Genomic DNA, 26,448 nt, shown 5'->3' on the forward strand with positions numbered 1-26,448 from the left:
GTTTTCCTCAATTGTAACATCTTGCAGTACCAAAGTACGATATCACAATCATGATATTTGATGCAGTCAAGATAAGAATATTTCCATCCTTACAAGGATTCCTCAGGTTGTCCTTTTATAGCCACATTCAGTTCCTCAATCTCACCTCTGGAAACTACCAATCTGTTCTCCATTTCTATAATTTTGTGGCCAGCTTATCTTTAGAAACATTTCTCTGTCGGCCTCTGGGGAGAAAAGATCATGTAACACGTATATAGGGTTGATGACTTTTATAGGCAGAAGCTTATATTTACAGATGCATGTTGTCATTGACGCTTTGTGTTGCTGTGCCAGCGGACAGCGTGAGCTTCTGAAATCCAGATTACTGAGACATCAGTACTGGAGCTGTTCTTGCTAGAAAATGCCCGTGCCAATGGTTGACAGAATTTTCCTGCACGATTATGCTGCCTCCACAAAGCGGGCCAAGAAGCACCCTTGCTGGCAGAGCAGTTCCGGCCTCTTCCTGATGCTAGGGGAATCAGATGCTGTCTGGAGGCACTGGCAGCTGTGGAAGGAGTGTGGGAAGATGTTTTCTCTGCCTGTCTACTTGTTGTGACTGTTTACTGATGAGCGCTGAGACGGTGGACTCTTTCCTTTTCTCTCCATCTTTGAAGTTATGTGCAGCCCTACTTGGACTCTGTATTATATAATTGGAACTTCTGGAATGCCTCAAGATGCCAAATAGTCTTTATCTGATGCCACTTATAGAAGTAAAACCAATCACCATTCTTAAACAAGCAGCTGTGTTATTAGAAGAGTCAGCAATCATCTGACCTCTACTGCCATTTGGGTCTCCTGTTACACTTGCTCTTATCTGTAGCTCAGCTAGCCCAACTGCTAACATTTTAGGTCATAAAGTTTAAAATCCAGTAGAGGAGATATTGGAAGAAGTAGATTTTTGTGGGGTTTTTTGGTTGGAATTTCTTGTAACAGCCCTCTCTTTGGCATAAATCAGCTGTACATTTTCAGTTTTTTACAGTTGTGGAAATTAAATGATATAGTATAGAAATAAAATAATTATGGTAATAAATTTGGTATTTCAGACATAATATATTTCACTTATTTAGATGTTTTTAAATGTTTTGTCATTATCGTTCCATAATGAAAACAATTTTTACTTTATGGATATGAGTAGATATACAGATTAATGGCCTCATAAAGCCATGTCCTGACTGAGGAAATGAAGGAATTAATGAATTTCTAAAGTTCTTCCTGCCTTTCTTTTCTTCCTTCCTGTTTTTCTTTCTCTCATAATTATGTTCAATTTAAGCTTATTTTTTTTTTTTAAGATTTTATTTATTCGTGAGAGACAGACAGAGACATAGGCAGAGGGAAAAGTAGGCTTCCTGTGGGGAGCTCAATGTGGGACTCAGTCCTGGACCTTGGGGATCATGACCTGAGCCGAACGCAGATGTTCAATCACTGAGCCACGCAGGTGTCCCTAACCTTCTTTGCAAACTGAGGAGTTGCTAAGAATTTTAATCAACCATCTGTGTGCTGGGCAGTGAAGAAAATGGGGTGTGGATTTTGGGTTCTGGGATGATAGGCAAAAGGAAGTAATAAAAAAATGAAAGTGTAATGAGAGGGGCTTGTTGGTTGTTTTGTGTTCACAAAAAAGGGAAGAACAAAATAAATAAATTCAGGTTCCTGAGCTTTGTTGATTGTTACCTCAAGTTCTCCATATAGGTATGGAGATTTAGAGTTTTTCTTTTTCAACAAATGGGTTTCTTGTGTTACCTAGGCTCCTTTGTCAGTTATCTACATTAAAAAGTTTTTAGCGCCTGGTCTTCAGTATTAAGTTGGATGTTTCCAACATATTGTTTTGACTCAAAAATATAATTCTAGTGGAAAGCTAACACCCTTTCACTCAGTTTTAAAAGTAAGTTTATTTTGAATGACTAAGAAAATAAATTATGTACAGTGTTCTTAGATGAGGATGCTAGGAAATAGGAGTGCCTGTCATCTGCAGACCAGTAATCTAGTATTAGACAACTGCTTTTTTTTTTTTGAGAGAGAGGACAGGTGGTGAGGCATAGAGGGAGAGGGAGAGAGAGAATCTTTATCAGGCTCCATGTCCAGCACAGAGCCCAATGCGGGGCTCAATCTCATGACCCTGAGATTGACTGAGGCACACAGGTGCCTCTGGATAACTGCTTTCTGATTATCTTTGTGTATTGAGAGTTTCTGTTTGCTTCTGTTTCAAAATACTTAAATGACAAATAATATTAATGCTAGCCCAAAAAGAAACATTGTGCAGTTGCCATTAGAAGGTATGCTCTGTGAGGGCAGAGACTTTATAGATCTTGGTTACAGTTGTACTTCTAGCTCCTAGAATACTCCTGACATAACAGGCAACCAGGACCACTTTATTGAATGAATGAATGAATAAATAAATAAGTAGTAAGCACAGGGTAATAGATTGAGAAATTGTCTTTGTCTTCTCATTTTGAGAATAGCGAAACTATAATTTATTTGCTGTAGGTAAAGAATCAGGCTCCCTATGGTAAGATATTGTATATGAGATAAATGACATATTTTTATAAGATGCTCCAGCCACATTTTGTATGTTACAGTTGCCCTCTCCTAGATGTTTTCATGCTCAAGTACAAGGTTTCCTAACAGTATAATTCCTTGAATCTCAAAACAAAGCAATAGAAAAGAAATAGAGTAAGAGCCCAACATATTTGATGATTACTGTGTACTAAAACATGTATATAGAGAGATCTAATATCTCATCTTCACTATAGCCTTGTATAATAGCAGTTCTTATCCATTGTGCAGGTGAAGAGGTAAGCTCAGCCAGTGGTGAATCCTGACTTTGAGTCCAGTTCTGTTGGACTCCAAAATCCATGCAATTTGATACCATGTTTTTTCTGAGTACCACATTCCAATACCTGTGGTTTATTTCAGTCAAACTTCTTAGAGAAGTTGTTTGTATTTACTGTTCCCAAATTCTTACTGTGGTTAAATTCAGTGAATACTTTTCAATCATGTTACCGGCCTTCTTTTGCACTATTTGACTATGAAGGGTTTGAAGGTCCCACTTGAGATTATGTCTTCACTTGGTTTTTACTCTTCCTGGTTTTCTACTACTGACTACGCCCGTGAGGTTTCATTAAATTTATGGATTATTTGAGGGGGGAGAAGTGACATCTTAACTATATTGAATCTTCCCATTTGCAAGCTTTCATACTTCCCCTTTTAAGGCTTTTACACATGACTTTTGATAAAGTTTTATAATTTTCTCCATAAAAGTCCTAGGAGCCTTTAGTTATTATCACATATGGTATCTTTTAAAAAATAATTACATATTTTATCAGTTTGTTGTGAGTTATAGAAACTCAATTGATTTTATATATTCTTATATCAAGCTACCTTGCTGAATGATTTCTAATAGTTTATTTGTATTTTATTTTTACATTTAAAACACTTTATTTAGAGATAATCTTAGATTTACAGAAGAGTTGCAAAGAGTACAGAATTCTCCTATACCCTTCACCCAGCTTTCCCTATGCTTAACTTACATAAGTGTAACTGTGACACTTTTGTCAAAAGTTAAAAAGTTGATACTGATACGTTACTGTTAACTACAGACTTTATTTGGATTCCACCACTTTTTCCATTAATGTCCTTTTTCTGTTCCAGGTTCCAGTCCAGAATATCACATTGCTTTTAGTCCTTGATTTTTAATGTAGAAAATTGTACTATCTGCAAAGACTAACCGTTTTGTCCCTTAGTTGTGTGTGTGTGTGTGTGTGTGTGTGTGTGTGTGTGTGTGTGTAGGTATCAGATGTGTATATACATACCTTCTTGTACTTGCTTGGGCTGACGACTCTTACCCAGGCTCTACTTGCTCTACATCCTTGTTGGTGCTTCCCAAGATTCTGTCCTTTGTCCTTAATTTACACCTGCTACACATTGGTCGGGAGGGTCTCATCCATTTTCTAGATCCCTAGGTGGGATTAGGTGTAGCCTCTGTGCTCTATGCAGTCACTTGTTTGCTGTAATTATCAAATCTTTATTTCCAGCATAGATTTCTTCTTTGAGCTCCAGATTCATATAACTGTCTTCTGGATATCTCTTTATGGATTTTCCACAGATTTTCAATATGTCTTAAGGGAGTACATCTCATTGTCTTCTCTTGTCCCTCCTCTTTTATTTCCCATCTCCATTATTTCCCAGTAATCCAGGATAGAGAAATCTGGGATTCATACTGAACTCCTCCCTCCCTTTCTTCCTCCCTCTTTTTTTCCTTCCTTCCTTCTCTTACCTCCATTCCCTTCGTATCTGCTCCTATTTCCTTCATTTATCACATTTTTACCAACTTCTCTCCATTTTATTTCATTAAGAGCCCTTATCATTTCACACTATCAAACTCCTTAACACATTCAGAGCCGCTGGCCTCTCCACCTTACCTTGTCCTACGATGATGCCCTTTCCACAGCACACACAACACCCTTACTCTCTGTGCTAGCCACCCCTAATCACTTCACATTCCTTGGATATGCCATGCTCTTCCCTTTCTCCTTTGGAAGTTGTATAAGGATACTTACTTTTGGTTTCTACTTTCTTTTCCTGACTAACTCCTGCTAATTCCTTTGGTCCCCATTCAGTTGTCACTTTCCAGGAAACCTTTAATTTCCCGGACTGGGTTATAGGTACCTCCGGGAACTCTCAAGGTAGTTTGTCTTTATTTCTCTCATGGCACTTAAAGTATTTAGCTTGTTTAGTTATTTGCCTGTATCCATTGACAATGGATAATACTTGACAATACTGTATGTTCTTCAAGGTCAAAGAACAATGTTGTATTTTGTTTTGTACTTCCCATTGCTTAGCATAGAACCTGGCACATAGCCATTATTAGCAAATGTTTATTGAATGAATGAATATATTCACCATTCTTGGAAACACAGACTTGACTGTTTCCAAAAAAGATATTCTTTCACCATATACAAAAGTTTCTAAATGTCAGCCTACTTATTTATAAACGAGAAGGGACTAGGCACTAGACAGTGTACCCTAGGCACTAGGGTACACTGGATGATCTCTGAAGTCCTTTAAAGCTCTCTAACAAATTGGTTTTTATGACTTTAAGATTTATCATCCTTGAGCATATTCAAAAGAAAACAATACAAATTATGGGGGAATTCCAAAGGAGTTCCAAAATATTTTGAGCAGTGGCAATAATACTAGAATAATAATTTGGCTTTTTTGTTATATTACATAATTAAATGTGTCAAGTGCTAATAATCTGAGCACTTGAACATTTGAGTGGTTTACTTAGGATGATCAGTTTCTGTTCCTTTGCTTACATAGCCAAATTATTTTAGAAAGACTGTAAATTTTCCTTTAGTGAAGATTTTCAAGTAAAAGTAAGATATCTGCCTCTCATGGATATTGTAGATGGGATTTAAAATGTAATTGTATAATGAGGGGACTAATTGACCACTAAGGTCTTGCCTAGTGATGAGATCTTTCAATTTTGTGGTTTACGGCTTTTGTTTTTTTTTTTTTTTTCTATAACAACAACAACAAAAAAGGGTTGAATTATAAACTTGAATAGCTCAGTTTTTATTTTTCTGAGTTCATCTTACTGGATTTAATATCAACAATAGAAAGCCACCAGAAGTCTATGTTTATCAAAATTGTTCACTTCTATGCATCCAAAACTCAATATAGTGAATGGTTTCTAGCTTGCTGAAATGATATGGGTTAAATCAGTATCCATATTTAGTATTTTTTACTATATATATATATATATATATATTTATATATATATATATATAGTTTCCCAGAGTAGATCTAATATATATCATTGATACAGAAAACCACATAGAATATCTTCTATTTTAATAAATTACTAGCTGAATATTCTTATAACTGTCACTCAGATTAAAAAAACAAAACAGAATTTTGCCAGCCACCTAGAAACCTATGTCTCCTGCCCCAGTCCCTTGTCTTCCCAATAAAAGTGTACAGATTTTTAGTCACTTATTATTTCTTACTAATTTCATCACACCAATAGACATCCTTAAATATTCTACTTTGTTTTGCTTTTTAAATATATGTGTTTTAAGCTCTCAGTCTGGATTTTGTTGATTACTTTAGGTGTCTAGGACTTGGCTATTTAGGACAAATGTGGTTTATTTCATGCTTCAGTTCTGGAATAACATTCTACCTGGAATTCCTCCTTGTTTCCCTACCCTGTACCTTCTTCATGAAATTCTTTCCTCTGTACCCTTCAAAACTTAGGTGAAATCTCATCCCTCCTAGAAAGATTCCCTGATTTTCCATCTATTTACATGTCCTTTTCTAATAGTCTCATAGCACATGTATAAAACTCAAGTATCACACCAAGGGCATTGCTGCAATTGCTTCTTTACCCATTTTTCTCTTGCATGAGATGCTTTCATCCACAAAACATTCACTAGATACTTGTGTACACCTGGCACTGTGCTAATACATAGGTATAGAGATGGATAAGGTACCTCTCTCTGCCCTCAAGAAATTTATAGTCAGGGAGGGACAGACATGTATAGTATAAAATTGTTCTGAGTGGGGAAAACAGGACAATATGAGAGTATAAAGGAGAGGGTTCCTATCCTAAACTAAAGAGAGAAGGGAAGAGGGAATGACCACAGGTTTCCCAGAGTAGATTATAATTCCAGAGTCTAGCTCAGTGTGTGCCACAGAATAGTACTTATAACAAAAAGGAATGTTCTATTTTATAGTCATTTATTTATATTTTAAGAAAGATTTTATTTATTTGAGAGAGAGCAAAAGGAGGGGGAGTGGTAGAGGGCAAGGGAGAAGCAGGGCTCTATCCTAGGACCTCAGAATCAAGACTCCAACTGAAGGCAGATGCCTAACTGACTGAGCTACCCAGGTGCCCCTATAGTTATTTATTAAGCACTTTTTAGGTGGCAAATTTCATAGTATTATCATGGAGAAAATATCTTTTTAAATACCTATGGTAGGCAATTTTCAAATGTATAACAAAGCCTATATTTAAAGTAGATTTTAGTTTTTATATAAGGTGAAATACAAGGCTTTAACCTTTATCTAAGTATAATATTATAATTTTATATTTCCAGACACTTTTAAATTTCCAGGCTGAGGTTGATACTTTCCTGGTTAGATGCAGACAGAATGGATTTTTATGGTTCAGAAGAGTTGATGATTAAGTCATCCTCCATTTTTCAGAACAAATTTTGTTTTGCAGTCTTGTCTGTTATGTTTTATTTCCTGACAAATGTGGAAAATTTTACAATGTACTCTTGATATGGAAATTTAATGTAATTCCTTTCATTTCCTATCTTAAAGTATTTAATATTTAAAACTACTCCTTATGAACACCTTCTTCCCCTTTTCTCCCCAGCAAATGAAATGTGTCTTTGGCTTATGCCTTTGCTAGGTCATAAGATATAATGACTTATTAAGAGTCTTCTAAATCTCAAGTATGATTATTGTATCTTTCCACCCCATGAAGCCAGTGCAACATGGAAGAGTGACAACTAAAAATCTAACTTGAATGCAACCAGGTTTAGGTTCACTGGACTGTACTGTACAGAGTATCTGAGGGACTCTATCTGGAACATTAACACAATTTTTCATACGTGTTATGCACTGAATCTTTGTGCTCCCCCCCCCACCTCCAATTCATACATTGAAGTCCTAACTTCAGTGCAGTGGTATTAGAAAGTGGAACCTTTGGGATGTCTTCTCTCACCACTTTTATGCAACACAGTACTAGAAATCCTAGCCATAGCAATCAGATAAGAAAAAGGGATAAAAGGCATTCAGTGGTAAGGACGAAGTAAAACTTTGACTATTTGCAGATGAAATGATACTATATACAGAAAATCCTAGAGACTCCACCAAAAACTATCAACTGATAAATGAATTTGGCATGATTGTAGAATACAAAATCAATGTACAGAATTCTGTTGCATTTCTATATGCAAATAATGAAGCCCCAGAAAAGGAATTTAGAAAACAATTCTATTGACAGTTGTACTAAAAATAGTAAGATATCTAGAAATAAACCCAGCCAAGGAGGTCTTTCGACCTGTACTCTGAAAACAAACACAACAATGAAAGAAATGGACGAGGACACAAATAAATGAAAAGATACTCCAGGCTCATGGATTGGAAGAACATATATTGTTAAACTGTCCATATTATCCAAAGCAATCTACAGATTCAATGCAATCAAAATACCAACAGCATTTTTCACAGAACTAGAACAAAGAATCCTAAAATTTGTATGGAACTAAAGAAGACCCCCAATAGCTAAAGCAATCTTGAAAAAGAAGAATAACAACAACAAAAAAGAAAAAAAAAAAGAAAGAAAAAGAAGAACAAAGAAGAACATAATTAGATTATGACAATCTAATTTCAAGTTATACTACAAAGCTGTAGTAATCAAAACAGTGTGGTACTGGCACAAAAATAAACACAAAGATCAATGGACAGAACAGAGAGCCCAGAAGTAAATCCACGATTATGTGGTCAATTAATCTTTGACAAAAGAGGCAAGTTTTTTTGTTTTTTCTTTTTCTTTTTTTTCCTGTGGGGAAAAAAGATAGTTTCTTCAACAAATGGTGTTGGGAAAACTGGACAGCTATATACAAAAGAATGAAACTAGGTCACTTTTTTACACCATACACAGAAATAAATTAGATTAAGGACCTAAATATGAGACTTGAGGCCATAGACATCCTAGAAGAGAGCACAGGCAGTTGCCTCTCTGATATTGGCCATAGCAACTTCTTTCTACATAGGTTCCTTGAGGCAAGGGAAACAGAAGCAAAAATAAACTGTTGGGACTACATAAAAATTAAAATTTTCTGCACAGCAAAGGAAATAATCAATAAAACTAGAAGACAGCTACTGAATAGGAAAAGGTATTTGCAATAACATATTTGAAAAACAGTATCCCAAATATATAAAGAACTTATACAATTCAATACCAAAAAACCCCCACCAAGTAATCCAATTAAAAAATGGTCAGAAGATATGAATGTACATTTCTCCAAAGATATACAGAGGTAAACAGACACATGAAAAGTAGCTCAACATCACTCATCATCAGGGAAATGCAAATCAGAACCATAATAAGATATTATTTCAGAATGGCTGTCAGAATGGCTAATATCAAAACCACAAGAAACAAGGGTTGGCAAGGATGTGTAGAAAAAGGAACCCTCTTGTCTGTTGGTAGGAATGCAAAATGGTGTAGCCACTGTGGAAAACAGTATGGAGGCTCCTCAAAAAGTTAAAAATAGAACCACCCTATGATCTAGTAATTGCATTCCAAAAACACCAATTCAAAGGGATACATGCATCTCTATGTTTATTGCAGCATTATTTATAATAGATTATGGAAGCAACCTACATATCCATTGGTAGATGAATGGATAAAGAAGATGTGGTATATGCAACACACACACACAGGAATATTATTCAGCCATAAAAAATGAAATCGTGCCATTTGCAACAACATGGTTGGATCTAAAGAGAATAATGCTGAGCAAAATCAGAGAAAGAAATACCATAGGATTTCACTCACATGTAGAATTTAAGAAAAAAAAAACGAACAAAGGAAAAAGAGGCAAACCAAAAGATAGACTCTTAACTATAGAAAACAAACATGATTACCAGAGGGGAGGTGGGTTGAGGGATAGGTGAAATAGGTCAAGGGGATTAAGAGTACACTTAATCTTGTTAAGATTTGAGTAATGTATAGGACGGTTGAATCACTACACCTGAAACTAATATAATACTAGAAGTTAATTCTACTAGAATTAAAAAAAAAAGGGTGGGGCCTTCGGAAGTTGATGAAGTCATAAGGGTGGAGCCCTCATGAGTGGGATCAGTGTCCTTTTAAAAGAGACCCCACAGAGCTTCCTAGCCACATAGCCAATGAGCACATGAAAAGATGCCTAATATCATTACCCATCAGAAAAATGCATATCAAAACTATGAGATATCACTTCACACCTAAGTAGGCTAGCTGTAATAAAAACAAACAGAAAAATAGAAAAAAAAAACAAAACCTACCCCAAACAGAGACTACAACAAATATGGTCAGGAGGTGGGGAAATTGGAACCCTCAATTTCTAATGGGAATGTAAAATGGTTGTTTTGAAAAGTCTGTCAATTCCTAAATGAGTAAACATAATCACCATAAGACTTAGTAATTTGGCTTTTCAGTGTATATGCAGAAGAAATGAAAATATATCTACTCCAAATCTTGTTTCTGTAGCATGTTCACAGCAGTATAATTCATAATAGCCTAAAACTGTAAACAACAGATGTTTATCAAGCATGGATGGGTAAATCAAATGTGATTCATTGATCCGGTGGAATGTTATTTGGCAATAAAAAGGAATGAAGTATTGATAATTGCTACAACATGGATGAACCTTGAAAACCTTATTCTAAGTGAAGGAAGTCAGTCACAAAAAACCACATATTGCATGATTCCATTTAAATGAAATATCCAGAATAGGCAAATCTATAGAGACAGGAAGTAGATTAGTGGTAGCCTAAGCCTGGAGATAGTAGTATTGGGGACATGGGCGATGAATACTTAAGGGTATGTATGTTGAAAATGTCCTAAAATTAATTGTATTGGTGGTTGCACAACTCTGTGACTATATCAATAACTATTTGTTTGTACATTTTAAATGAATTGTATCATATATGAATTACTACAGACTGTTAAAGGAATTAGGAGCACCAGTAGTTCAGTACAAGAGCCCCCCCTCTTAAAAATATTTTATTTATTCATGAGAGACACAGAGAGAGGCAAAGACATGCTCAGAGGGAGAAGCTGACTCCTTTTGGGGAGCCTGTTGTAGGACTTGATCCCAGGACTCCGGGATCATGACCTGAGCCAAAGACAGGCGCTCAACCAGTAAGCCACCCAGGCATCCTAAGAGCCCTTGATATTATTTAATATCATGGTGACTTTGGAAAAAAAAACTTGTCAGCTGGAGTTGATTGATTTGAGCAAGTCAAGTTCACTAGGCAAATAAGCATAGAATAGCTTACTATGCTGGCAGTTAATATTTTTTTTTAGCACAGTTTTCAAATAACTATGATGTTAAGAGGAGCAGAAAGTCCCAGGTGAATGAAAGCTACATGATCTAAAAAAGGTCAGTTTGGTAGATAATATTCATAAATTCCATATTCTTAATTTTTGCTTCAGTTATTTTAGGATTCTATTAGGTGCTACACATTTAAGATTATTATGTCTTCTTGATGCATCTGACCTCTTATCATCATGCAATTACCTTGTTCATCTCTATACTACTTGCCCTGAAGTCCACATTATCAAATATTATAGCCATACCAACATTCTTATACTTTTATATTTTTCCCACATTTTTACTTTCAACTTGCCTTTGTCTTTGTATTTAAAGTGCTTGTCTTATTAACAACACAGCTGAATCTTGCTTTTTTATCTTGTTGACAATTTTTTCCCTTAAATGTAAATGTTCATTTACATTTAGTGTAATTATTGTTATGTTTGGGTTTAATCTACCATCTTGGATCTTATTTTCTAATTTCCTCATCTGTTCTTTGTCTGGTTTCTCTCTTCCTTCCTTCTTTTGGGTTAATTGGATTTTTTTTTTTTTTTTTTTTTGTATTCTATTTTGCCTTATAGCCCAGCTGACAACTGTTTGGGTAGGTCAGCAGTTAGCCTTGCTCCTCAACTTGTCTTGTGAGATCTCTCTTTATCCTGCTTTTAATTTGGTGAAGGCTTCTTGCTTGTCAGAGGGATCTTACTCAGCTTTGTCCTGCTTCTAGCCTTCAGTGAACTGTGGCTTTACACTCAGCAAAGGCCTGAGGGTACTTCAGGAGAATTTCTCAGCCCTTTTGTTCTGTCCCAGCCTTTGATGTGTGGTGGTTGTGCACTCCGTGCAAGCTCTGTGAGAGAACTGGCAGGTGGGCATGGAGTTGTTCTTTGATTAGAGCTCCTCAGAACTCTAATTCCTCACATCAACAGCTATTGAGTTAATAAAATTTCAGATGGTTTTTCCATATTTCCCTTTTTGCCAGGTTTATTCTTCTGTTAGAGATAAAAGCAATTAGTCATCTCTTTTATGGGAAGGGATCATTTGTATGTGGAATTTAGTTCATTTAGGTTACTTTGCAACTCAGCCTTAATGGGATTTTATTTACTTTTTTTTATTTTTAAAAGATTTTATTTATTCATGAGAGGCAGAGACACAGGCAGAGGGAGAAGCAGGCCCCCTGCAGAGAGCCTGACGTGGGATTCGATCCTGGGTTCCCAGGATCACACCCCGGGCTGTAGGCAGCACTAAACCGCTGTGCCACCAGGGCTGCCCCTTAATGGGATTTTAAAGAAAATTTATGATTTTATGGCTCATACAGCTTGTTTTGGGCTGTGGTTATCTTTAAAGTGTATATTTTTATGATTATATGGCAATGGAAACATTTTTTAAGCATCTACAATTAATGTTTATTTTTTTGTGGCTTCATATTGAGTGATAATTGCTTAGTGTGGAATACCCAAGGAATCTGTACAAGGTCAAGGAGTGATGGCGTTTGCTTGGGGTATTGAGTCACTGGTGTTGGCCCCATGTTAATATACATAATCTCCCTTATGACCAGTAATACACACTTAGTGATAGTAGGGTACCACTAGGCTATACAGTTTATTGATAAAGCACCAAAAGAAAGTATAGTGATTATGCAGTCTTGTCTCATGAGCATGTATGCAGCTTTATGAGTTGAAAAGAGATATAAATGTATTCATAATTAATATGGCTTATCTGGATCATATTAGAGCTGTATACAAGAATTTGTTTATATTCATTAACGTAATTTTGGTTATATCTGTTAAAAATAAAGCTTATTTTCTATCCTTCCCTGTAATGTTGTGAAAAAGACCTTATGCCCTTCTTTGTTTAGTTTTCATGTTTGATTATATTTTTTTTACCTTATATTATCTATTAAGATTCTGTAGAATTTTGCCTGGTAAATGCAAGCTTACCTAATGCTATGTTCTCTGAAATCTAGGAGACTGTTACACAGAGGAGAATCAGACATTAAATGTTCAACAGATTTTTTTAAATGTAAATTCTCATTCATAAAGTAGAGCAAATAGAATAATAAGCTCCCATGCTTCTAATAGCTATTGACATCAGTTAATCAAATCTTGTTTTATTTATCCTGCCCACTTTATAAAAAATTTGATTGGCTGCTAGAATATTTTATTTTTTGATTGCTAAAATGTTTTAAAGCTAATCCCAGATGTTATGTCTTTTTTTACCTGTATGTTTCTCTGATATAGACAATTTTAAAACATAATTACTATGACATAATACCTAACAAAGTTAGTTATTCCAGAATCTTTGAAACATTGCTTTTTCATGCCAAGTTTCCCTAGCTACTTGGACACACCTGGGTAAATTAACTTAGTTTCTAATCTTATCTAATTAATATTATTATTTCTAAATATTTGAATGTTTATTTTTTCTATTGCTCTGAAGAATGTCCTAGATACATTCATAGATATGTTCATAATTCATTCTGAGACCAGGTAAATTTTATAAACAATGTATACCCTTATGGTGACTTATAATGCAGTTGTAAGAAGCAAAGTTCTGAGAAACTTGGCAATAAAGAGTTAACCTGGCTTAACCAAAAATTTCCGAAATTTATTTGGCCCCAGAACCTGTTTTTTTTTTTAATGTAATCTGTTAGCTAAAAGGTATTTTGAAGAATACTATTTTGGCAGAAAAATGCAAACTCTGAATAGTAAAACAGAACCTGTTAACTTCATTTTTATTTGAATTAATTAGATAATTATCCTTATGGGATAATCATAATCATGTAATATCTATTCTTTTTCCAACAGTCTGCTTAATGTTGATAATGCAGTATTAACAAGTCATCCTCTTCAGGATCTTACATTCTGAAAATCTTTCAACATACTGTAAAAGCAAATTAAGTATGAGCATTTTGTTTTTCCACGAGATAGATATTTGCCAAAAAAAAAAAAAAGGTATACATCACAATCCATCCATAGAGAAAGGCATACTTATACATTGGTATTGTATTAAAGGGGAAGCTAGAAATACGTGTAGAAACTCAAGGAAATACAAACCAAAAGATAGTAGTAATTCAATTATATTTTGTGAAGAATTGGTTAAAAACTTTTAAGGGGCACTGGGGCGGCTTAGCTAAGCATGGACTCTTGATTTCAGCTCAGGTCATGATCTCAGGGTCTTAAGATTGAGCCCGGGTTAGGCTCTGCACTCACCATAGAGTCTGCTTAAGATTCTCTCCCTCTCCCTCTGCTCTTCCTTCCCCCTCTTCCTCCACATTGTGTGAACGTGTGCACTCTCTCTCTTTTTTAAAAGATTTTATTTATTTATACATAGACACAGAGAGAGAGGCAGAGACACAGGCAGAGGGAGAAGCAGGCTCCACGCAGGAAGCCCGATGTGGGACTCAATCCCAGGTCCCCAGGATCACACCTCAGGCTGCAGGCGGCGCCAAACCCCTGCGCCATCGGGGCTGCCCTGCACTCTCTCTCTTAATAAACAAACAACCTTAAAAAAGTTTAAACTTAGTGTGGAAATTCTTACAAGTGGTTTATATCTTTACGTACTTTTATTTTAAAAAAATATTTAATAGAGAGCATGAGCAAGGGCAGAGGGAGAGAAAAAGAATCCACAAGCAGACTCCTCACTGAATGCAGAGCCTGAAGCCAGGTTCAGTCCCAGGATGATGACCTGAGCTGAAACCAAGAGTTGGTGGCTTAACTGACTGAGCCACCCAGGTGCCCCTACATTTTTATGTACTTTATTTTTTCATTTTTATGTACTTTAAAATCTGTTCACTTTTTAAGACCTTGTAAGCAGTTAACAGGGCCAAGTGGAGGCTAATTGCACATCAAAGGAAAGGAAAACATTCTCCATTCTATCACTTTATTGACCCAGGAGAAGGGAATCCAGAGGCACTCAAATTCTAGAGGATCTGTATCTCATCCTAATATGATCTAATCGACATCTGTCTCATCCCCCACCTTGCAAACCCTCCAGAGTGGATTAGCTGGTTGCACTTGACTTCATATTGTGTAAATGTGCAGACGGCTGTTTTTTCTGTGATGCCACAAAGGTAATTTTTCCATTACAGTCAAATTGCAACTTCAAGCAGAAGAGAGAGGCGTTGTGTCCATCAAAGGAGTATGTGCAAATCGCTATCTTGCTATGAAGGAAGATGGAAGATTACTGGCTTCTGTAAGTAATGTTCTCTGTTTTTTTGTAGTTTTTTTTTATTTGTTAGCTTTTGTTGCTGTTAATTTACTAGTATTGGTATTTATTTTTTATTACGGATTATATAATTTAATCTTCGTATTCATCCTATAAAGTAGTGGTACTCACTCTATTTCACAGATACAAAAACTGAAGTTCTGGGGCATAATAAAGTAACCATGGAAACACAGCTCACATGAGGTAGAACATAAGATGGCACCTGAGGCATTCTGGACTCTGGAGCATGAGCTCTAATTCATTGCATTTTACTGCCTTCTCTGCAAAGCTATTAAGCTACAGTTGTTAAAATTCTTATATTAAGCAGTTGTTTGAAGATCAGTGAGATGGACATATAAACTTTTCAGTATCCGGTTTCTTCTTTCAGATTTCACATACAAAATGTTTACAGTATAGAGTACTAGTTGAGAATGTGGGCTCTTAACCTAGACACTGATACTGGCACTGCCACATATTAGCTGTGTGTTCTCAAGCAAATTATTCTGAGTTAGATCCCTTACCTGTAAAATAGAGACAGTAATGATCCTACCTTAGAGAGTTCTTGTGAGGACTAAACTAGATAATTTATATCAAATGCCCAAATCTGGATCATGTATCATAGATCCTCAAAATTTTTGCTTCATCTTCTATTTATATATAAATTCATTAAGGACAAGGACTTCACTTTTTTACTTTTTATCAACAGCTAGTCAGGAGTCACAGCTCCTGGCTAGTATTCTTTTCACTAAAGCAGCCCTGTGAACTCCACCATTGTCATTAGAACCAGGATTACATGTCTGTTGGGCAGACATGATGTGTGGGAAATAGTGCAGAGAAAAGAAAGCAGGATAAAAGACCCCACTTCTGTCTCACTGGGGGAGTAGATGGGATACATACCTAAAAGTGTGTGTATGTGTGTGTGTATACACATAAACCGCAGCCATGATACCAATGCCAGTAGCCAGTTACTATTGCCTATAACTTTCCCCACAGAGGAGATCCAGTATTACTGAGCAGTTGTATTTTAAGCCATACAGAGTTTTTGAATTTTTTTTCTGAGTGAAGACCTTTGGATTTCTGAAGGTACCAAAATAGAGTTATAGAGTATTTCAATCATCTGATTGATCGTCTGACAAAGATGTATTTATGCTGACATATTTTTCAATTTACATGACTTTTGCAGGATAAATAACAACTCTGGGTGTAATGGTGTGTGCTCTCTCTTTGGTAATTGAATAAACTTTAGAATCCTCTTCAAGAATAGCCAGTATTGAGTATACAGTTGCCAGATGCTAGGCGTATGGGTTATAAAATTTAATACAAAATGATCTGTGCCCTTAATGAATCATATCCTGGGGAGGTAGAAGTGTAAATAAGTATTTGTAAGTGTAAGGGTTTTGATGTGTTCCTTCTATATACTGTGTAAATGTATAGTAATATTGGATAGGAAATAAGTATTATGATATAGGAGGTAATATAGGAAAAGAAGTGATTAGACTTGTCTTGGAAGACGACCTATAAATAGGATTTTAGATGATATAGGAGGAAATCATCAGGCAGTCAGGAGCAGAGGAGTGGAGATGAACATATACTATGTTTTAGAACATAGTATATGCAAAGGCATGGGTGGAGAAGGCTTAGGAAGTACTTCTCTAGCATTACAAATAATTCACTACTTCTGGAGTGTAAAGTGCAAAGGAAATGCAAAGTAGAAGGGAAGAGATAGGGCTGGAGAGATAGACTACCTGCTTAAGTGCCTTATACACCATGTGTTACACACAGTGGAAATCCATGAAGGGTTTTAAGAGACACAATCTGTTTTGAATTTGAGAAACATCACTCTGCAGCAGTGTAGAGGACAGATTTGATGGGGCTGAAACTGGTGGAGACAAACCAGTTAGAAGGCCATTGTAATAGTCCCGATGATGAAAACCTGGCAATGACAGGACAGAGGATTGAGTAAAGTACTAGCACTTGAGATTGATTAGATTTAGGAGTGAAATAGAGGAAAAAGTCCTCAGTTTCTGGTTTGTATGAGAAGGTAGATGAGAAAGGGGAAGGAGGAAAAGAGCAAGTTCTGGAAAACGGTAATACAGGTTCAAATTTAGACTTACCTAGTTTGAGTTGCCTAAGAGAAATTCAGATGGAGATGTTCACTACATAGTTGTAATTGTGGTCTGGAATTTGGAAGAGAGGTCTGTCACATATAGATTTGGGTGTCATCAGCATATAGGTAATAGTTGTATTAGGAGAATGGATGCGATTCCCAGGCAAAAAATATAGTCCTACAAGATGGACTACTTGGGACTTTTACTTCTACTGTTGTCTTTTTTTCTACCAGTCTGTTGTCAAGTTAAAGGGTGATGTAATGCACTGGGAATCTACCAAAGTAGCACTTTAAATATTTCCAGGACAGTGAATCAGTAATTTTGGACAACTTTGAGTTTGTAGAGAGGAGAGGTTTACTCCTACTCTTCTCACGTCAGTATGTGACAAAACACCTGTAGTGTGACTCATGATGGCTTCTGCAATGGTTCGGTGTTGCTTTGGCTACTGTCAAACAGTGAAGGTGGTGGGGAAAATAAAGGAGATACATACATTTGCTTTTGTTATGACTAACTGTAGACAACACTAGTCAAGTGGTTTTAAAGTTCTCACCTTTTTCTCTTTCTTAGTCTAGTTCAGTGGACAATTTGAAACTGTTATTCTGTAGTTTTCCACTTACTGAGATTAAAAGATCAAGTAACCTAGTAATCATGGTGGCATTGGAGGGATTATTTATCTCAAAACATAGGCTGGAATATATGTTCATCGTTAATGATTAAAAGCTTCATAGGTGTCAAAAGTGTTGAAAACAGAAACTACTTTACTTTCAAGAGCATCTCTGAAACTACTGGAGTCCATAAAAGAGGAGATGAATTTAAAACAATAGATAAGAAAACTGAACTATCTTCTCATTCTTACAGAATTCCCTACAAGTTAGAATTAAGAGGATTTTGACCTCTTCTCTTGGTAAACAGTCATTAAGCTTTCCAAACTGTTGATTCTGTGCCACGAGAAGCAGAAATTGCTCTAAAATAAAGTGTTTTATAGTTTCTTCCTTAGTGCAACAGGACCTTTCGCAAGATTAAGGTCATAGCATTTTATTTAGTCTTAAATTTGTTTCTATCCTTTTGGCTATAGGTTCATTCTTCCTGATCCAACAGATTTCCTTCAAGTCGATGCAGTAAGAGTTAATTTAGCAATGCTTAGAAATTTATCACAGACTATGTAGGAACAAAGCTGCAGGTATTACACATATATGGAAAATTAAGGATTTATCAGCGGCAACAGCTAAGATTCAGTTGTAGCTCCCATCATAGGCTCTGTTCCTGCCAAGTTCATGAGTTAATCTCCAGTTTTACCATTCAATGTATGTGGCTTGCTTCCTTGACATTTCAGCAGCAATCCTCTTTCTTAAATTAGTCTGGGTGGGCTACGTCAATTTTCAGATGAGAAGTAAGCCCCTACCCTCAAATCAAGGAAGTGGTGTCAGTGGGTCAGTTAAGTGACATATTTCTTTCTGAGTCAGACCCCTAGGCATCAAGCTGTCAATAACAGCAACTTTTAGGCAAGAAATTAAAAGTCTCAACCCGTGGCTATTAGTATCTGTGCCAGTATTTAATGGGTTGAGATGAATCTCTGATGGTAAAAGACACCATAGCCAGGGACGTCAGCAGAGACCTCACTCAGGTGACAATGATAAGAGACACCTGGCATATAAAAAGCCAAACAAAAAACCTAAGAGCAACTTTTGGTGTAAGTCCAGTGTTGTGACCACTAGCAATCATGAGGTTGCAGATACTCCTTATAACCTGGAGAAATTGGGGGTTATGAACTTGCACTTGCCACAGGCATACTTCTTTCCACTCTTCTACCTGGCCCCATTTCAGACTGTTGTGTTATGGCACATCCCTGGAGTCTACTGCCTTCTCCCAGGTGTATGATTCCTGCAGTGATTTGCAAAACATCCTCATTTCCTCTCAGAAAGAATAGTCTGGACACATAAAATATTTTGGTTTCTAAGAGTCATGTTTTGTTGACTGATACCAGTTAAGAGTATGAAAAAAGACAAGTTGTGTACTATTTTTTTCCCCCAATACCTTCACATAGTAATGGCATGAATGCTTTCAGGCTAAGGAATTCTCACTGTTTGAAAACATTTAAGGGTCTTTCCTCTGCCCTTTTTTGAAGCTAGAAAATATAAAAGTTTAAAGAGTAACTATATTTAACTGCCAAAGCCTATATTTAGAGGCTGAAATTGAGTAGTTTTTAAATATGCAACAGACTTTTATTCCATTCCACAGCAGGATAAATTTTGTTGCCATGAACAACAGAAGTCAAGAACAAATATTAGGATTCATGATTTATGTGTTCACAAAATTGTAGTTGTAAAAAACTGCATATAGTGAACTTAGCTGTAGTTTTAAATTTAAGTCACCAAAAAGCATCAATATTAGCATTGGTATAGAAAATTTACCTGGTCTTTATATGCTAGAAAATTGCATATTGATTTCTATATAATGCTATTCATCATGATATCTTGAACAAGATATCTCAATATTAAAAATGTGTATATAACTTGCATTGATCCATTATAGTGAAACATGAAAAAATGTATTTGGACGATATACACTTAATTACAGTAAAAAGTAAAATTTTTTTTAACCTATAGAATAACTTTCTTAGTTGAAGGGCCTTAATCATGAAATGAGACTAGGGAAAATAGATTTTTGAGGGCTCAATTATCTAGATTGGCAATATATACTGATCAAATTTGTCAGAAAAATAGAGTAATTGAAGGGTAATGTATATTATTTTTAAGAGATAAATGCAAAGTTTAGTTTTAGATTAAATGCAAAGTTTACTACCTAATGAAAATTATTGGTTTTAGAAACCAACCTTATAAAATTTACACAACATATATGTATATACAAAGATTAAGGTCAAATTTGCTTTTACCTTTTCATAATTTGAGTGTTTTATTTTGTTCTGAAATAATCAACATTGATACTCACATCATGTCTGGTTTTAATTCTCAGAAGTGGTGTAAGCAAAGCATTTTTGGATCCATGTTGAGCAAACTCCCTGTTAAGCCAAAACTGAAAAATCAAAGTACTGTAAAAGAATAAACAATCCAAAAAAACAGAGCATGGGGAAATGGCCATAAAGTTCACATCTAACATTTAGCAGTGGACCAGATTTGTGCAATCGGTGCATAAGGCGAAGAAATGGCAGTGAGGAGGAGAAATTACCCTGCTTATTTTTTCATTGTATATCAAGACTTATATTAATCTTGATCATCTGGCTGAGGTAGTGTTGTCTCTACTACAATAAACATTATTCTTTTTCCTGCCTTTCCACACTGTATTCTTTATAAGTAAGTCACTTTACGTAGTCCACATTTAAGGGATAAGGGCTTATTCTCCATCTCCTTGAGGGGGAAATCTCTAAAATTTGGAATTCTTTTGCATGAGAAATTTGTCTCTTCTCCATTTATTTAATCACATCTGTCAGTATACACTCATGGATACTGATTTTATACTTTAGGTTATAATCCAATACTGTGTTACTTATTTTGTTCAAACTACTTTTGCCATGGCCATTGGGAACTTTTCCAGTTGGCTCCTATACTCTTTGACATACCCCCATCAATGTAGTTTGAAAAATGTAGTTTGTTTTCAAGTGTGTAATAGTTTAGTAAATTTACATATCTTAACATGCACAGGTGCAAGTTTTTCTTCCTTCCCTGTTTTTGTAAAGGTACAAGTAACTTATAATAAAAAAAAAAGTGGATTCATGATGTATTATCCACTTAATCACTGGTACTATTACTTTTCTCTGAAATAGTAGGAACTAGCTGAGAAGGCAGATATCGTTGACTTGATATATATCCCAATAGGTCTGGCATTGTAGGGAGTGCCAACTTAGCAAGGAGGGCACCCTGGAGGCTGACAGAGCACCCCAAAATCAGTGTCCAGAATGATGTGGTTTAGGTCTTCCTCTGGGAAATTAGCCTGTGAAGCTCAATTATAATTATCTTTATGATTACCATGATTTTTTTTTTCACTCTTGCACCTACTTCTTTTACTCCTGATCTTAAACCTGGAATAGGGAAAGAGGAAGACTTTTTATCAGTGGTACTGAAAGATGACAAAATAAAGTAACACTGGTTGACTTATGTTAAATGAAAAGCATAATAAATTTCACCAAAGGTAAAGTGGAAGTATTGGCCATGGAATATCCACATTTTTCTAGGTATAAGTGTTTCACCATTATCACACTTGAATCTTTACATTTATCACAGAGCTGGGTCCTTGTGCAATGTGTGCTTCTCTGTAATGCTACCTGTCATTTATTTGCATCGGAAGACTAAGTTGCTTTATTAGTAATTTCTTGCAAAAAATGGGCAAATCAGATAAATTTGTATTGCCATTCTTTTTTTTTAAAGATTTTATTTATTTATTCATGATAGTCACAGAGAGAGAGAGAGAGAGGCAGAGACATAGGCAGAGGGAGAAGCAGGCTCCATGCAGGGAGCCCGATGTGGGATTCGATCCCGGGTCTCCAGGATTGCGCCCTGGGCCAAACAAAGGCAGGCGCTAAACCGCTGCGCCACCCAGGGATCCCCTGTATTGCCATTCTTAAAAGTTAACAGTGATCAAAAACATTAAAGCCAAGTAAATATCCAGTTAAATTTTTATCCCTAGAAGCAAATTATAAGATCTAATACCACACCCTTACTTTAGATGACAGAGACACCTGTTACTCCCATTTAGACCATTTGCATTTTGGTTATTATGTCAGCTCTTCATTGTTCTGTTTATTGATTTACGTTTTTCTCAGTTTGTGCCACTGTTTATTTAAGAACTAAAGAATCTGGAAAAAGTCTTTTGAATGTGTCTTTTCCTAAACCTAAAGTTTCCTAGATTTGAGTAGTAGAAATAAGCTGGAATCTGGTACACTCATTAATACAAAAATATAGTTTTATATATATCTATGTATGCATGTTGTACTTATATGTAAAGATACAAATATGTATAAATTTATATGGTTTTCTATAGGTTTATAATTTTTCTTCCTAATTGTAATATAAAAAGTAAATTAGTTTTCCTTTCTTCCCTTATAGTAAATCATTTGTTGACACCCCCCCCCCCGCCCCACCCAACACACACCCCAGGGGTCAGAAACTATCAACAGTCTAACCTGTCAAGTTGATTTTTGAACATTTACTTGAAATAATGTAGCAGCCTATTAGACTCCATTACTTGGAATAGTATTTCCAGGTCTAATTATTTGTAAAGCTAGCTATCCTCCACCCCCAGTAAAGAGTTGAACCTAAATGATAAGGGGGAGTAGTTTCCTCTCTCACAAGAAAGACACTGCCAGAAGTCAGTATGGTCTTCGTTACTTAGTAGTCTCAAAACACTAACAGATAATGATTCATCAGATGTAATGTTCCAATTCTTTTTTTTTTTGGCATTATATACATTAGCTATTTTCTGTATAATAAACTGTTCTTTTTATGCCTTAGAAACATTAACCATTAGGAAAACATTGCTATAATTTAAGGAATTGATTCTGCTTCTGTGAGTAAAGTAGCAACAAAGCCCTTCTTCTTTAGGAAGGTTACTTCTGGGTTACTCTTCTAGCACTTTCATGGAACCCTGATAAAAAGAAAAATGATCCCTAATCGGTAACCTGCCTCTGGACTGGGAGGACTATGGATGCACCATAAATACCTAACCGGAAACCACTTAGTGTACTGCGCTCTTTGTTACTGGGTGTATCCCCCTTTTGAAATCTGTGTTCGTTCACGGGATGTTTCCAGTCTGAGGCAGTGTGGTTCCTATAGCAGCGGTGTGCTCTTGCTGCCTAATACCTGGCCTGTCCATTGTGGGGGCTGGACATTGGTCCTTGGAGTCTTCCTTTGAAGAGATGTGCTTGAAAGCTCTCCTGATGACTTGCTGTGTTCCTTCCTGCATCCCTCTACAGAGTTAGATCCTGTCTGACTTTGGCCTGTTGAGTCTTGCAAACTAGTCTGTCCTGCTGAAGCCAAGAGCACTGCTGCTGGTTGAGCAGAATGGAGAGTGTAGTATCCTAAGTATTTCATATGAAAATATAATAGTAACTATTAATTCTTCCTTTATTTTTCAGAAATGTGTTACCGACGAGTGCTTCTTTTTTGAACGATTGGAATCTAATAACTACAATACTTACCGGTCAAGGAAATACTCTAGTTGGTATGTGGCACTGAAACGAACTGGGCAGTATAAACTTGGACCAAAAACAGGACCTGGGCAGAAAGCTATACTTTTTCTTCCAATGTCTGCTAAGAGCTGATCTAAATGGCAGCATCTTATCTCATTTCACATGAAAGAAGACGTATATTTTAGAAATTTGTTAATGAAAGAAAAGAAAAAATGTGTACAGTGATCTGCTCGGTTTGGATAAATGGTCAGATAACCTTTTATCTAATAGTAAATATTTAATCATTGCCTTACTAAAGAAAAAGCAACAACAATGCCTGGAAAATGTATAGACATTTCCACCTTTTATATTGCATTTGCCTTTATCTAGTGAAGCTTACTTAGAGCTACAATCTTTTTCTTACATTTGCTTCATTTTAAAAGAGGCTTTTAAAATTTGCACATTTTCTTCAAGTAAGTTTTCTTCATGTAAATTATACTCATGAGAAAATTAAAATCAGATATTTAGTTAACCCCAAATGTCCACTACTTTTTATAATATGGCACACATTATTCTGCATGTACAATTTACTTAAGATTTTTTAAAATGTGCAAATATGGGTTTAATCCATTCCTGTCATAGTTCTGTAATTGTCTGGCAGTTCCTTGTGATAGAGTTTATAGAACAAGCCTGTGTAAACTGCCGGAAGTTCTTCCATGGTGAAATCAATCTTGTCAAACCCTTCTCTGTACCCATAGAGCAGCAGCCTAGCGACTCTGCTGGTGATAGGAGTTGTATTTTCAGTCTTGATCAGGTCACTGAGATCCATCCATTCACACCTTAAGCATTCATGCTGGCAAAAATTTATGGTGAATGAATATGGCTTTAAGCGACAGATGATATACATATCTGACTTCCCAAAAGCTCCAGGATTGGCGTGCTGTTGCCGAATGCTCAGGAGGGACTTGAACTCTGATTTTATACCAGTCTCTTCAAAAACTTCTCGAACTGCTGTGTCTCCTACATAAAAGATAGGTGTACAAATCAGTAAGGATCACACTTTGAGAATTTTAATCAACAAAGATTTTAAGATAAAGTGGCATTATCCAAAGGTTGAAAAGCAAAACTTCAACATAAACTCTTTGCCTTCTGGACATCCTGAAATACCAAAGTATTTTCTTACAACTATATATCTTAGAAGCTTTTGAAATATCAAATATTTCTTTGGCTGCTATTTGTAGACTTACCCACCTGCTATGTATATTTTGGGGGTCACATTTTTAACCTCTTCTGACTCTATTTCCCAAAAGTTGAAAATACAGGTTCTTGCAAGTTAACATTCTTACATATTTCTTCATTATTTCCTGTTTGTGATCATCCATCAAAACTGCTTAAATTTATACATATCAGTATTGAGAAAAATTGATTCATTCTTCCTTACAAAAGTCTGTAGAGCTGCAGAATGTACTGAGCTGCGAAAAGTTCAAAACCTTCATGGTGATCTTGGGTGGGACTGTCAAGCCTCTGAAGTCATAGAAGAGTTTCATTTATAACCATTTTGTTATGCTCCCCTAATTATTCTGTCAGTGGAATCCCAGTAATTTTTGGCATTTCCTTGGTTTCTTGAGATTCCAAAGAACTGTTTTATCAAAAGTGTTAAAAAAAAAAAAGAAAAGCTTGCAATTTACAGAATTTTATAATACAACATAGATTTCATATTTTATAAGGTTGATTTTTCAATATTATGCAAATTTCTGGGACAGGATTTTGATCGCCATTAATATTTCTGTGGTTGCTTTTTCTAAATCTCCAGAAGAACCCCCTAAATGGGCTTTCTCTAATTTTGTGATGCTTTGTCACTGTCTCCTAAAGTGTTTATGAGAAACTCTTTAAATAGCTGCCTTCTTTGCTCAGTTTGCTTAGAAGCTTCCCAATTTCACAATTGTCACAGGCATAGATTTTTGTTCAAAGACCTCTATTCAATGCTTCTATTGCCTTGTCAAATAGAAAATTATACTGGTGACGAATAGGTAAGGAAGAAGAAAAAAAGGAAAAACATCTCAATTTTCCTGTAGTTGGGCTATTGCCTTGTCTTAACAATTGCCTACATAAGCTCATGTTTGTTTGTTTTTTAAGAAACAGCTATAGCAATATGCACAGGAAAAGCAAAGTGTTCTAAAATGTAAGACATTTGTCCACCATTTTGAATTACATGCTGACTTCCCCTTGAGATTTTCCATAGATTAAACATGGTTTGAAATTACTGTTTTAAACGAAAAACATAAAAAAAGAATTTATGTGAATAAAAGGAAAATCTTCCTTAAGAAAGATAATTTTCAGCTGGGAATACAATAGATGTTTGTTATTAAGTTTGTTACAGGTTGTGGCACTAGTCTTAAGTGAAATCAGCAAATGAGATTTACAATTTAACTATTGTTTAAATGTTTACTCTGTTAGCACTTTAAAAAAAATAACCATGGGGGTTCCGTTAAGCTCTTACTACCACTAATCAAGAATTTGGCATTTCATTTGGAATCTAGCCTTTTTATGTATCATGGAGGCACAGGACAGACTAGTGAGTGAATCTACCTTACTCAGCAATCACCTTAGCTGTTGATTAGAAATCAGCACCGCCTGGGTAGTTTGATCAGTTTAACTTGAGTCAACATATTATTGACTAGACTAAAAATTGACTGGGTATATAAGTGCTTTTGCATCCAGGATATGAGTGACTCCTTCCTCCTCAAAATGGAAATCTTTACCCCACAGCTTTTTTGCCATGAATTTAAATTTTATTATCCAGATAAACTGCTTTATTTTGTTGTACCTTTATTTTAATGTACTGTAAGCTCAAGTGAAATAACATTTACTATTTTATTATGTTTAA

At 35.7% G+C, this 26,448-nt stretch overlaps 2 protein-coding genes across 3 annotated transcripts in view; one reads left to right on the top strand and one right to left on the bottom strand.

The window, feature by feature from the left end:
- The window catches only part of FGF2 (fibroblast growth factor 2), a gene marked incomplete at its 5' end in the record, with an annotated part of 58,013 nt that extends 34,276 nt beyond the window's left edge, over nt 1-23,737 (top strand). Inside the window, 2 exons of the mRNA XM_055316975.1 lie at nt 15,217-15,320; nt 23,529-23,737. Of these exons, the coding sequence (XP_055172950.1) occupies nt 15,217-15,320; nt 23,529-23,714 (290 nt within the window). The remainder of the gene's footprint in view (nt 1-15,216; nt 15,321-23,528) is intronic.
- Nucleotides 23,738-24,162: 425 nt separating this feature from the next.
- The window catches only part of NUDT6 (nudix hydrolase 6), a 32,006-nt gene continuing 29,720 nt past the window's right edge, over nt 24,163-26,448 (bottom strand). For both annotated transcript variants that reach the window (XM_055316970.1, XM_055316969.1), the window contains one exon: nt 24,163-24,581. In XM_055316970.1, the coding sequence (XP_055172945.1) occupies nt 24,184-24,581 (398 nt within the window). In that variant the 3' untranslated portion in view covers nt 24,163-24,183. The remainder of the gene's footprint in view (nt 24,582-26,448) is intronic.

This window comes from Nyctereutes procyonoides, unplaced genomic scaffold (assembly GCF_905146905.1).
Source record: "Nyctereutes procyonoides isolate TBG_1078 unplaced genomic scaffold, NYPRO_anot_genome, whole genome shotgun sequence".
Taxonomy (NCBI): Eukaryota; Metazoa; Chordata; class Mammalia; order Carnivora; family Canidae; genus Nyctereutes; species Nyctereutes procyonoides.